Source organism: Lissotriton helveticus, chromosome 3_1 (assembly GCF_964261635.1).
Source record: "Lissotriton helveticus chromosome 3_1, aLisHel1.1, whole genome shotgun sequence".
Classification (NCBI taxonomy): Eukaryota; Metazoa; Chordata; class Amphibia; order Caudata; family Salamandridae; genus Lissotriton; species Lissotriton helveticus.
The window spans coordinates 1779492166-1779506185 of record NC_136061.1 but is presented as its reverse complement, the minus strand read 5'-3'; the positions used below and the strand labels follow the sequence as shown (position 1 = coordinate 1779506185).

General features: G+C 43.6%; 1 protein-coding gene across 1 annotated transcript in view; it reads right to left on the bottom strand.

Annotated features, from left to right (window-relative positions):
* Positions 1-14020, bottom strand: part of CRYBG2 (crystallin beta-gamma domain containing 2) — a 403207-nt gene that overhangs the window by 240789 nt on the left and 148398 nt on the right. The window contains exon 2 of the mRNA XM_078682657.1: positions 6770-6866. Within this exon, the coding sequence (XP_078538783.1) occupies positions 6770-6866 (97 nt within the window). The remainder of the gene's footprint in view (positions 1-6769; positions 6867-14020) is intronic.

Below are 14020 nucleotides of genomic sequence, written 5' to 3'. Positions count from 1 at the left end.
AGACAACCCTCATAAGAAATGCCTAAGGCCTTATCACTTACTATCTCCCAAATTAAGCACTGCTTACAAAGCATGTGACAGCTGTGTGAAAACAGCATGGCAAACTGCAACTCTTTATTCATTATAAGTCTCCAACGTGGTAAGCATCCCTTAGAGTAAGTAGTGTGCTACCCGTCTGCAAAGCGCATCAGAGCCTCGTCAGGCAGAGAAACGTCTATATAAACTCTATTGCATACTTCCCTTCATACTTGAATCATAAAGACATGCATTTATAGCAGTCAGAAAATATACACAAAGCATTTACAGCACACGGATGGCAGCTTGTTGGCATGTACGGCTTCCATAGGAACCCACCAGTGTGGATATGGAATTCTAATCCTGGCTACTCATTGCTGTTATGTCACAGAAGTGAAAAAGAAACCGTGTTTTCTGTGTACCTACCAAGCAGTACCGTGATAGCAGGTGCTTTTCAGACTTCCCTCACTGATACCTGATCTCAGAACACCTTAAGGAAGTGGTGGAAGGGGGCACTGATCCACCATATCCCCAATCTTCCCGTTTCCCCATGATCTCCAGGGACACAAGCGGAACGCAGGAATGTGGGTGATGTGTTAGCGTCTACCTTGAGTCTCAGTAGTCTATGCAGACCTCAGCAGGAGTGCAACTTTGTCATGTTCGGCCTCCTCTCCGTGTAACCGCCCTTGTGAACACAGTGCCTGCCACTGCTCTCTTTCGGAAGGGAGAGGAAGGAATGGCAAGAGGGTTTAGGAGGTGAGTGGAAGGATCCCAGTTTTGTCCTTAAATTTGTGAGAAGAGAGCCGGAGGGAGGTGTGGAGGCTGGCTGGACACAAGGGCCCATATTTATCATGGTGTTGCGTCACCCTTGTGCCACCCAAAGGGTCGCAAGGGCGACGGAACACTAACGCCAGATTTACCAAGCCACGCATGGCCATCTCGTGTGGCTCTGCGTGGCTTGATACATCTGGAGTAACACAAGACAGCACAAATCACTGTCTTGCGTCACTCTGCCCCAGGGAGGTGTTCCCTGGGTAGAGTGTGGGTGTTCCCACGCTTCCAACCATGGATGTTGGCACATTCCTAGATTTACCATTAGTAGGAGACCTGGGAATGCGTTAAAAATGCCACGCCTCCCCAGGGGAAGTGTAACAAGGAGAAACATCTTTATTTCTCCTTGTTTCTTCCTCTTTCAACATGTGCGGCATTCTGCAACACACATTGAAAGAGGAAAAGGCTGCTAAGGATTATTTAATGTGCAAGAAGGTGTCCCTCCCTGCCCTAAAAGAATCCTGCCTACAACGCAGGCACCCTTGAATCATGGTGCAAGGGTTGGCGCAAGGCAGCACATGGTGTGACAGCACAAGGAAAGGACAGAAATGCACAAGTATAATGTTACCTATTGTGCATTCCTTCCTTTTCACGCAGTACATCGCAACAAGGTGGCTTACTGCGTTGCGCTGCATGAATGTTTGATATATCTGGGCCTAGGTGTGTTTTTAAGATATTTAAAGGGTCAGGAGCCTCTGTGTTGGACACAAGGACACATTTTCAGGGAGGCCATATTGTGCATGGGCCTTTCTGGAGGCCTGTTCCCATCCACTACTGGTCCATAGGATCTTCTTAGCGGGTCAGAGGGGTGCATTATTTTCCTGTGTTGTTTTATAGCAGAGATCGCATCAGGTTGATACCAGAGTGTTTCACATGAAGACATTCAGCATTGCTAGCCCATAGGATGATGGGTGCTTAAATATTTACGTTCGATAGAGAAAGTGCATTCTATCAAATTGTTGTGAATCATGTAATGTACTCATGAGTTTCTGTTTCGTAGACCATTTATAACAATCTCGTCCATAGTTACAATCAATAAGGCGAGTAGGTTGTTCTGCTTTAATGATTGACTCAATCGTATGTGTTTCTTAGACTTTATGTACGGATAACTACTGGGTCAAAATTCATTGTTTGCATCTTCACTTCATTTAGATGTAAGGCTGTTTGGAGTGGTGAACAGGAGTTCTGAGTGCGAGGTCATCGCATTTATTGGGGAGAAGTGTCATCATGTGGGTTCATCAGTAAAAGTGTCATCATACTGTTAGCAGGAGAAGCCGTAATGTCATCCTGATGGTGGTGTTTTCATTTTACTCTTAAGGATGTGGCCCAACGTTTAGAGAAGTCGTCTTTGATGTTGAGGAACCTTATTCGGGTCTCGGCAGGGACGCACAACATCCTGGGGTTTGGGCAAATCACTGAGGACCAGATTTACCACTCGTTTACACGCCGTGTGAAAAGGAGAGAGGAGGAGAGCGCCATATTGACAGAAATATGGCACCCTCCTCCACTTTTCCTAGCGCTGGCGCTGAAATCAGCTGCTTTGCGCCATAGTGCAAGGGTGTCTCTGTGAGCCTAGTATAAGTTTTGTACTGGAAGGGTACCCTTCCTGTGCAAAACACCATGCAAAGGCTGACTTTAACCCTTATCACTCCTTGTATGTGTGCTGTACAGTGCAGCGCATGTTCAAAGTTGGAAAACGAATGAGAAATGAAAGAATTTCTCCATCATTGCGCATACTTTAAAAGGGAGCAGTTTTCTGACGCTACTTCCTGTCTACTTTACTTAGTGAAAAGGGTTTAGCGTCAGAAACCTTGGGTGATTACATAGGAACGCACGTGCTCCATCCATGGTATGCCCCCTTGGAGCTAAGTAATGCAAAGCAGCGCATCACATTATTTCCAAATAAGATTTTACGATGATTTGCATCACTTTTGTGATGCAAACACTGCGTGAAATCTTAGTAAATCTCAACCTAAATCTCCTTGTGCCTAACAAGATGAATGTGCCCGTCTGCAATGCAACTGGTGCTCATATAAAGCGCTCTGATACTTTGGGTCGAGTTTGCGCAATATAAAAAAAACTCAAGGGAGAGGCAGGAGGCGACAGTCCTAACCTTGAGAATCATTTTCTTTAAAATTTTAGGAGCTGCTCCAGAGAAAGAACAATTGTTTTTTGTTTGTTAGATTTCGGATTGTCTTGTGTTACCCTTTCTTTTCTTCTGGGGTTTCAGTTTACTTTTAGATTTCAAGTGTGAGGGCAAAGTCGATAATTGTGATGTAAGCCTTTATAAGTAATGCATGCATGAGTGGCATAATATAATATTTTTTCTTGGGTTTCAAGTAACACCACGGCCAACTCGAGCTTCGCTATTGTGGTTGATAAGCTTTCTTGGAACCGCTAGCCAGGAGGAAAACAATATTAGTTTTAGTACCAGCCCTTCTACAATTCTATAACAAGACCGGATACTATCCTTGTGCGTTATCCCTGTGAATGCCTCTGTGGTGTCTATTGGAAGCCATCTTACACCACCAATAGTTCTGACAACTCTTGTTAACTACTATAACATCACTGCAGTCTACTACCACTTTGGTTGCCAGCTGCAGTGACCACAAAATGGCTGCCATTGCATTTCACTGCTTCACCCTTGGCTTCCCGGGACCTCGAAGCTCGGGAAAGGCGAATGGAAGGAATTAAATAAGCCATATACCACACAGCATTTTACATTAGGAGATTTCAACAAGGGGCTGGCTGTGCAATGCTCTGAACTTTCCCTGGTGCCTGAATGGCAAGCTGTCCCTTGCAGACTGGAAATTATTATTGTTTTTTAGGACTGAAAATGCAAAGAAAAAAACTGGACTGCTTCAGTAACTGGTGCACCGAACTGGGAAATGTTTTCAAAATGGCGTCTCTGGTTGTTATCACTGAATCCTCACCTTGCTGTCATTCTCTCACATGGAAGAGCTTGGTGGAGAGCTACAGTGTGGTACATACGTATCATAAAGAATGCCCATGCTATATTTTGTTGCATTTTACAAAGGGGATGTTTTAAGTTAGGGGCAGCTTTACACAATGCATAGGTTTACTAGAGACCAGTATGTACCAAGATTACTGACCCATCAACATATGGATGGATGGAGGTGATGGAGCAGGGGAAATACAAACATTTGTTATACCCCCATCGAAGTTAATGACCTCATAACTTTAATAATATTAACTGTGTGAAGCACGTAAACTAATCAACAAATGCACCTTTATTTTAGACACTACACGTGGGAACCTAACTGCTATTTGCAAGATTTTAATTTATTAATGAAATGTGAATTAAATTAACATAGGTTTGAGATTGTGTAGAAAAGAAGAGTAAATTGCATGTATTTTTGTCTGTAGTAAATTTGTATTGTGGCATGGAATGCATATGGTAAGTAGAATGGCTTTGAATGTGGCTTTTGCTAGGTAATATCTAACACGGGTCTTTAGAATGGTGGGCGGTAAACAGAAGGGCGTAAATTTCTATATCTAATTTCTGTTATGTTTGCTTTCGTATTAGGTCCGATTCGGGACTGCTAGGCCTTGTCTGAAAAACGGCTGCTGTAAAGTGCGACGGCGTAAAAGAAAAATTAAGATGGCCCCCACACATGTGCAGAATGGAAGTTTAGTCACAAGTGTATGGCCTATGTCTGGAGTGAGAGATGTCAAGGCCAGCAACATGAGTTGTGCCAAAGAGACTATTCTAAAAGCCTGGGAGCAGATGGGAGAACTGAGCTCCAGAGGATGAGCAAATTCATGACTGTGGAAGAATGTTGCAAATAATTTAACTAAGTATAAATTAAAATATTCTATGAAGTCATGTGAACCCGGAATGAATCAGGACTTTTTGCGAACTAGTTTGAGCTCGGAGGACAATGAGGTGATCATCACCATCCCTCCAATAGACCAATCAGAAGTTGATGTAGCCCCTAAAAGTTTCAATTTTGGGTATAGAAAGTTAGTGAAAAGGGTATAAAAGGAGCCTGTGCTTATGATGAGGTGTGGCTTATTTTTGCACCTTTGCTCAGCAAGACATGCTATCAGTTGAGACGATTTTTTTCTTCTTTATGGTGCAAAGACTTTGAACATTTTGAACTTTGAACTCTGATGGGGAAAAGGAATGAGACCAATGCGGGAATTCTATCCCGGGAGGGATACGTCCGAGGAGGTTAGAGGGACAGACAGTCAGCTTGGGAACCTATCCTGTGATCTGTGGTTCATTTTCTGGTGAACCATTCTCATCATCGCCCTATGGCCAAGGGGTAATGAGTATGTTCCATTCTCTATTTTCTCTGCTTAAATGTATTGAAAAAACGTTTAAATGTATTTGCCTAATAAACCTAACTTAATTTCAATTTATCCCCAACTGAATTTAGATAAAATCTTATGAAAATATAAACTCGAGTCTGTGGTTATTAGAATAAAAGTCATGACAAATAAATATTGAAGGTTTTAAATTGTGATTGAGCTAGACTTAATCGCCATCAACTGATTCCTACTAGTTGGTCCATCGACCAAATAGCGGAGTACCTTGATGTTTTAGAACTGACAGCTATTCATATTAAATTAAATTAAACTATATAATGTATTTGGTTCTTGTATAGGTTAATAAGGTACCCCGCATGTCTTGCAGCCTGTCTACTTATCACTGATCCAGAGAAAATTGAATGAGTGAGTGTTTTCGGTGTTATAGGCGCCACCGATGAGTATATGATAAGAGTTGTTCCTGGGTTAGTGACAAAAGGTAAGGGTTTTATGTTAGACCAGCTGCAACAGAGGCTGCACTGTGAGTGGTAGCATAACACAAAACTGAGCCTCCAAGCAAAATGTGCTGAGGGGCTCCTCTGATTCCAGCATCAGACAGAACTCTGGAGACCGAAGACTCAATGATAGATCCATTAATGGTTGTAGCACCCCTAGATCATGCAGGCTGGATGGGTCAACATTATGAAACTGGCTGTGGGCAGTGGAGCAAGCCACATTAAGGGGTCATCACAGTAAAATGTGGAAGGGGCCTGTGGTTACCGCGTATGACCTATTAACTGGCCACCTACCAGCACTGAGCACTTAAGCTGCAAGAACCCTCGACCCGACAGAAGCCATATCAACTGGCCACTGGCCAGTACCATAAAGACCCAGGTTACCCCTACACTACACAAGCTCTTAAGTCTAGGGGTTAGTCTCTGAATACTAGGATTACCCAGGCCTATAATGTATGAATTGAGCCCCCAGGAGTGTTCTCTGCCTCATTGACTCGTTGTAATGAACACAGCATATAAGAAACCAGCTACAAACTGCAGAATATATACAAACCTTTCCCCAGAAGATAAGACTGGACTCTGGGCACAAAGCCATGTGTCTAGTAACCGCCTTGCTGCATCACTGCTACAACATCACTTAGGGTTGCACCTCAGTCCCACAAGGTATTAGAAACTTCCGTTTTTCTGCAGGGGCGGCTCCTCAATAATGGCAGAGGGGCGTCACCACACTGGTCAGTCAATCAGCGGTCAAGCAAAGAATAAATAAAATGATCGCCTACAGAATGAGCTGATGCCAGAAGTGTCGGGAGGGGCTGGGCCAGGCCATAGCTGGGAGGAGTGGTAGGTGCTCAGTAAGTGGTATGTCTGTTTGGACGGCCGTCGTAGGCCCGCAAACAGACGTGTGCACTTAGGTTTCTCCAACTCAGCTGTGTTGCACAGCCTGGTTTGAGAAACGTCAAAGGCTCCTAGTCACTGAGCGGCAAACCACACCACTCACACACATCCTGGGTCTGCTCTCATGCTAGGTATAGCATGCGTACGCAGGAGCACATATGCATGCATGGGGCTACATTTACACATGTTCAGTGATCACATGGCACATTAAAGTCAGGGTGCCCACCACACGGCTTTCCTACCTTTGCTGATGACTTTGGTGAACCTTTGTTCTCAGGCAGTGGCAGGGTGTCATTTTCGCTCCATTGTGCTGTGTGAGCTTTGTCCGGTGCACCGGCCCTGCGGGACGAAAACAGGGAGAAATTATAGAAAATACTTCCCAGAACCCACCATGCATTTGTAGGCACTAAACTGAGACAGAAGAGCTTCCACTCTCCAAATTACATGCCAGTGATTGAACCAGTTCTCTGGTTTGAATGTTATAGTTCCTTACCTCACACTAGTGTTATTTCAAAGATTTTGGGTGCCCCGAGCAAGACAGACTTTGGGGTCCCCGGTTGAGAAAATCTTTGAATTTTATGACCAATTTCCTGATAATTCAAGCCTACATAATGCCAACAATGCTGAATTATATGTTAAACTTTGTTTAAAGATGTCTTGCCTGGGGCCCCAGAAGTCCTTAAGATGACAATAGGTATAGAAAAACAGAGTCAGATGTAAAGATAGACAGAGAAGTTAAGAGAGCAAAATAGATTAGACAGATTTCAAATAGAGAGAAAGTTCACTCTTCAAAGAGGGCCTTTGGAGGGTAATTGCCCTCTTTGCCCATGCGTTGAAACGTGTCTTCCTCACACAACTAAGCTAGCCCTCAAAGTGTTATTTGTGCTCACTCTAGAAAACACAGCTATCACTTGTCATGCCACCAAGAATTCTTTCTAGATGGTACAGCTCTTCATCTCTAAATTTATGACTTTCGGTTTTCGCAAAGGGCAATTACAAGTAGTAAAGTTAGACTTTTATCTCAGTTTAACTTAAGTTTTGGTCTTAAGTTTAACTGAGACTAGACTTTTGGTCTCAGTTAAACTTAAGACCAAAACTTAGATTAAACTGAGACAAAAGTCTAACTTTCCTACTCGTAAGTGCCCTTTGTGAATGCCGAAAGTCGTAAAGTTAGACTTACGTCTCAGCTTACCTTTGTGGATCGGGCCAATCATGTTTAGTGTTACATGCTCTTGCTACAGAACTGTCTCCCCAAATTATACATTCTCATTCCTCAGACAGCAGTACTATCCTTCCAGAGGATCATGCCATCAACTCAGCAGAGAAAACCCTTCATATTTCACCAGCACTCACTTCAAACAGCAGAACTACACTACTGGGCTAGCCCTTTAGATGATATATGATTACACTCCAGAAAGCAGAGCAGTCCCTGTAGATCGCCCATGCAGATCTGCCATTTTTAGAATAATTGTCACCATGTGATTGTATGGGGAATGAGGGCATGGTGCCTTGGAGAGGTAGCGGTAGCGGATAGGAGGCGGTGCATGGACCTGCCACTGACCAGGCAATCACACTTATCTGCTGCATCATTCACTCCCTTGCTTACTTCCCTTCCCCCCACTCATTCCCTAGCAAATATGAAGCCCTCTGGAGCAGCTGCCCAGGACCTAGAGTGTATATAAACACCTAAATGGATTACTGTAGTGCACAGGCTGTACGCACAAGCTGGAACCAGGGTTGGACTGGCTGCTGCATTCATCGGGCATTTCCCCAGGAGGCTGAAAGGATGAGGTCTGATTTTGCAATGGTGGTGACCTTATTTTTGTCACGGGGCTGGTTTATCAGTGATGCTACTACATCGGCCCCAGTAACAAAAGCAGCAGGGAGTTGGTCCGTCAACATTGTCAGGGCTGCTTTGGGTTCCAGTCCAACCCTGGCTGTACCCCAACTATGTGCAACTGTTTGCAGCTCACCTAAAGGTTCACCATTAGACAGTCGCTGATTACTGGGTGGCTGAGTAATGAGTGCCGAAATTGTGTGTCACATGGCAGTAGCATAGGAGTTGGCAGGTCTGCTTCTATCGATAACGACAAGGAGCTTAGAGGGTAAAGCAGGTCATAGGTCGCCCCCCACTCTCAATATAATCAACATACAATTGACCTAGACCTTATAGGCACTTAAAAATTAACACTTTTGAGGTATACCATATGTTGCACAAATATTACAAACTTACTCCCCTTTCTTTAATTATTGGGGTAGTAGGTATATCCAGACTGGTGCCTCCTTAAACATTCGCCCCTTCCCTGAAAGTAAAATCTCAGTTGTGAGTCTAGGTCAATTGTATGTTGATTAGGTCTGCTTCTATACCTCTAGTGTTGACAGCAGATCTGCCGCCTTAGATGTCACATGGTACCGCCAAACAGGAGGACTATCCATTAGAAGGTTGATGATACCGCTGAGACAGCAAAGCTCTTCCTCTGGTGTACTTTCATAGACCCAGACACCAGGGCTATGCGTGCAGTGGATATGTACCTCTACTGCAGGAGCAGTACTAACCCTTTACACCAGTGGTTCTTAACCTTTTGACTTATGTGGACCCCACTTAATCATTACTGGAATCCGGGGACCTCCGCTGAATCATTATCAGAATCTGGGCACCCCCACTAAGTCACTATGAGAATCGTTGGCCCCAGCCTAAGAAATGTCGATGATTTGAACCACAAAACAATGTACAAAAATATAGAAACAAGCATTTGTCAAATACACAAATGATGGCATGTTTAATGTATTTTACAAACACATTTTAAAAAGTAAATTTTTTAATTTTAATGGGAAGGTTGGGGCTTTTCTAAATTCAATTGAGGGCACCTAGCACCCATTCTATATCTTGTTTGATGCACTTGTACTGCTCCCATGATTCAATCTGAGGATGCCAATTTAATTTTTATCCTCCAATTTCAAATTCCTTCATATTTACATGACCTATTAAAATGTTCAATTTAACATTTTGCTTCTTTCATAACATACAATTTATCAAACTGTTCATATTATTTAATTATCTAAGCAGTCGTGGACCCCTAAATAGGCATTGCAGGCCTCTAGGGGTCCCCGGAAACCTCTGCTGTAGACGATAAAAGCCAGACAGCAGCACTATCCCTGTGAAGATGCATGCCTCTTCCACAGGCAGCAGAGCTATGCCTGCAGATGATGCATACCTTTACTGCAGAGCTAAGTCTGCAGATCATAGATGCTCAGACATCTATCAGCAGAGCTATCCCATTGTCTGTCCTACTTTGCAAGTGGGGCTGCAGCCCATGAATTTGGCTCGGGAGGAGAAGGCCTCTTGAAAGCCCAGGAGATAAGGTGAGGGGACATTGCAATGAAATGTTTAACATTTACAAACCTCTCACAATCTTCCCTGAAACAGCCTCAAATTTAATTTAAAACATTTAAATGAAATTAAATTGGTGTCACCAACTACACCCCAAAAATAGTTCCCTTTTGCTTAGCTGTAACCAGAATAAAACAGAAAGGGTTGGTTTCTAAAGATCTGAAGAACTAATCAGTGCCTCACAGGCTTATCCATGGTCAAGAGTCTACACTTGAGGTGTCAAAAGGACAAAGAAAAAGGATGCTATCCTAGAAAAAGTAATATACAAATACCAGAAAGAAATTAAGCATAGAGAGAGGTCATAGTTTATCCGTGCTGAAAGGATTTATAGACAGGGAGGAGTATATTCGTATGCAAGAACATTTGATGGAAACTTTAGAGAAGGAGCACCCAGAAAGGTACCATCACAGGAGAGTATCTCACTATTAGACACCTCAAGTGTAGGCTCTCGAACAACAATAGTGGAAACTACTACCAAGACAGAGAGTGGACCTCATAGTTTTTTTAGAAGAACTGAAGAAATGAGGTTTTATAGAGAATGCTTGGATCAGGGAACCAAACAAGATAGATCATTAAGTGAAGAAAAAGGGGTGGAAAAAAAGTGGACTAGGAGAAGAAAGATGAAGCGTAAGAGTAAAAAAAGGTAAAATGTAAGAGAGAAACTGAAACAACAGCACACAACATGTTTGTGAAACTCTCCTCTAGACTACTAGTAAGTAAAAGAAAATATATTTTGTAAATGATTCTTATTTGCCACTGCCCTGTATTGAATTTGAATTGAAGACTTATTTTTTCAGGTTTATTAGACTAATGACGTTAAAGAAACATTTTGCCACTATGCCAGAGGCACACTGAAATAGCTATCACTCCAAATACATCCAAAACAACCCTTAAGGATCTACATGATACCCATGCTCTTTTAAGTTCAGATGATTCTTCGCTGCCTGATTTAGTCAGGGGCCTTAATATTGAAGAATGTGTCATATACAGGGGAGGCTCCTCCATTAGGGCGGAGGGGCAACCCTCCACTGGTTTCTCACAGTGCGAGAAGCAGAAACATAAAATGGTAGTTTTATCATTTTATGTTTCTGCTTCTCGTACTGCGAGAAAGCAGAAGTGCTTGGTTGGGGGCGGGCGGGTGGGCGGGTCTGCTGGAAAGCAGTTGAGGCGTGGCTAGCCCAATGCTGTGGGCCCTGACTCTGGGGCCGACCAAACCAGTCAATGCACACTCTCCCATAGAAAAAATGGCCTCCTATAGGCGCCAAGCTGGGCGCGTCCCCACCAATCACAACGCTGCCATTGCAGTGTTGTGATTGGCTTAGGGGAGGGAAGGGAGGCTGCCTGTCGAAAATGCAGACCCAGCCAGGAGCAGCAGGAAGACGCTGGACCCGGCCAGGAGCTGAGAAGGCGGTTGACCCGGTGGACGGTACCTTTTTTTATTGTAATTAAACCCGTCCCACTTCCCCTCCCCCCACGAACCCGCGTGACCCCTGTCATGCCGGCTGCGACTATTTGCTTATGCCCTGGGAAATAAATGGCAGCACAAGCTTGAAAAGTGCTGTCACCCTCTCTTACCCAGCTCTTTTTGTGCCAAAAGACAACATAACTGCTGTATAATCGACTTTCGTATTGTTACTGTTTAAAAGTTTGTTGACAGGATTTATGGGTCATAAAATCTTTGTGCTGTGCTTTGACCCCCATTTGGGGCCCAAGTTTGCGCTTTTAGGAACATCATGGTAGCAATCACGTGGGGGGCTCCTGCAGTTGAGCTCAAACCTTTCTTTCAGTGTCTTTAAAGTCCGATGCCCTACTACCCTGAGAGAGATCGGGCTCGCTGCTCCTTTATTATTTTTGTTTTGTTCCCTTCGTGTTTACTGTACCATTGCCATCTGAGCAGATTCTGGAAACCTGAAGTGAGATGAAATGTAGAACGTGCGTGTTACGCTAACAACACCTACATTTTACACATGACCTAACACAAAAGCGCCCTGACTCACGTGACAAGGTCATACATTTATCACCAATGGATCAGTTCCTTTTGAGAGCCCTCGGTAAATGAAATTTTAGCGCCCGGAAGTAAGCATTGCTTGTTACAAGGGAGGGACCTAGGCGAGTGTCAGCCTGGTTTGGCAGTTAACCTCTTCAGCGCGGCGCGAATTTTCGCGCTGTGCCGAAGATTCGAAAATTGGGTGTGGTCATGACGGAACCGTTCCGTCATCAGCACAGCCCAACCGACGCTGATGACGGAACCGTTCCGTCATAAGCATTGAAGGGGTTAAGTAAAGCCAGGCAGGGGAAACCAAGTGATTTTGGGCAGTTAACCGGAGTGGAGTTTCGGTTCACAATGTTCACACATGCCTTGTATGCTGCACAATTTTTATACCTTGGCAGGAACATGCAGTTTGTGTGCATCACCGCTGGTGGTTATTAATTTAAGTCCTATTGCACACCAGGCCCAAACTCCCTTAAATAAATCTGAATATCCGTACTTAGCAGTGCTTTCTTGCAGAACAAGGCGCTGAGTGCACTGACCTGTTCTCCCTCACCTGCATCATCTTCAGTGCACTATGTACGCGGTGCATGTGTGGCCAGAGGAGTGGCTGGTGTGCGAGTGGTCAGTGTGTGCTAATTGGTGAATGCTGCAGCAATGCCCGAGTTTAGTGGGAGGTCAGTAGATGTAACATTTATTAGGGTGCGGGGACCGCATGAGGACGTGTGTTGTTTCCATGTGTGGCAACTCCACCAGGTAAACATCGTTTACAACGATGTTTTCACAACGCGGTACCTTTACACCGCGGCTGTGACAACGCAAGTCGTTACCACGACTTGCGCTGGAGGGCGCTCAAGGTCTAAAAATAGTTAATTTACTATCCTAACACCTTCCCTAGGGTCCACGGGGACTGGTGTTAGAATAGTAAATTAAACTATTCGAAATCCGCGCCCCCCAACGCAAGTCGTGGTAACGACTTGCGTTGTCACGGCCGCGTTGTAAAGGTATGCGTTGTGACGGTACGCGTTGTACCGTCATATATCCCTCCACCAGCATGAAAACAGAAAATTAATTTAAGGAAATAGTGTCATCATATTGATGTACAGCCCTGCACAGTCAATGAATGTATTTATTGTATAGTTTAAACCATTACAGTGTATCAGTGTTTAAAAGTTAATATAGGCAAATGATAACATCAGCATACACAAAGATTGTCCTCATTAGCTCATAAGAATTGGCAATTTCTTGAAATGAAAAATAATTCAATCGTATTTCTTTATTAACCTCCTGCTTTCTCGAATTTGCTTGAAAATGCACAATTTGTCCATTCTTTTTTCAAAATGTTCTCGGGGGTGGGGGAGATCCCCCCAAACACCCTATAAGTTGTTCGGGCTCGCTCGCAACACTCGCTTGTCGCAGTGCTGTATGACAATAGTTTTACGCTCACCACTTTCAAATGCCACCAGCCCCCACTGCATAGGGAACACTACCTTAATGGAGGAATCAAAGTTTATTCCTAATCTACCAAAAGAAAATGTGATGGATGTTTTCTCTGGGAAGGTTGGTTGTGATGTTGAGAAACTAAAGTTAACAATCTTTAGAAAAAATTGAAAATTGAAGACAGTATAGTTGTGAATGATTTCTCAACTATTTTATGTTAGGTCGACAAAGGGGGTAATGTGGTGGTGCTTGATTTTAACAGCTATAACTTGGAAGCAATGAGACAACGTATGGTGTCTACTGATTATGAAAAATGTAAACATAACATTTATGTCGACATATAAATAACATGCCAGTGCTTCCTTAAGAAATGGTTTGATGATGGTTTGTTGGACCAGGAAGAATATAGATATTTGGATGTTAGGAATCGGGTGACAGATTTATTTCTTGCCCAAGATCCACAGACATTGATGGATTACATTGTTATATGAATGCTTACATAAATCTTTTTTGTATGTTTTGATGCTTTATATCAGATGTCACTTGTTATGGCATGGTAATCTTTGTTCGCTATATTGATGCTTCCCACGCCAAAATGTTGTATATTGAATTAATTGTGACCCGGTGGGGTAACTGGTTCAGTGAGTGAGGAAGGCAGGACCTTTTTTCAGT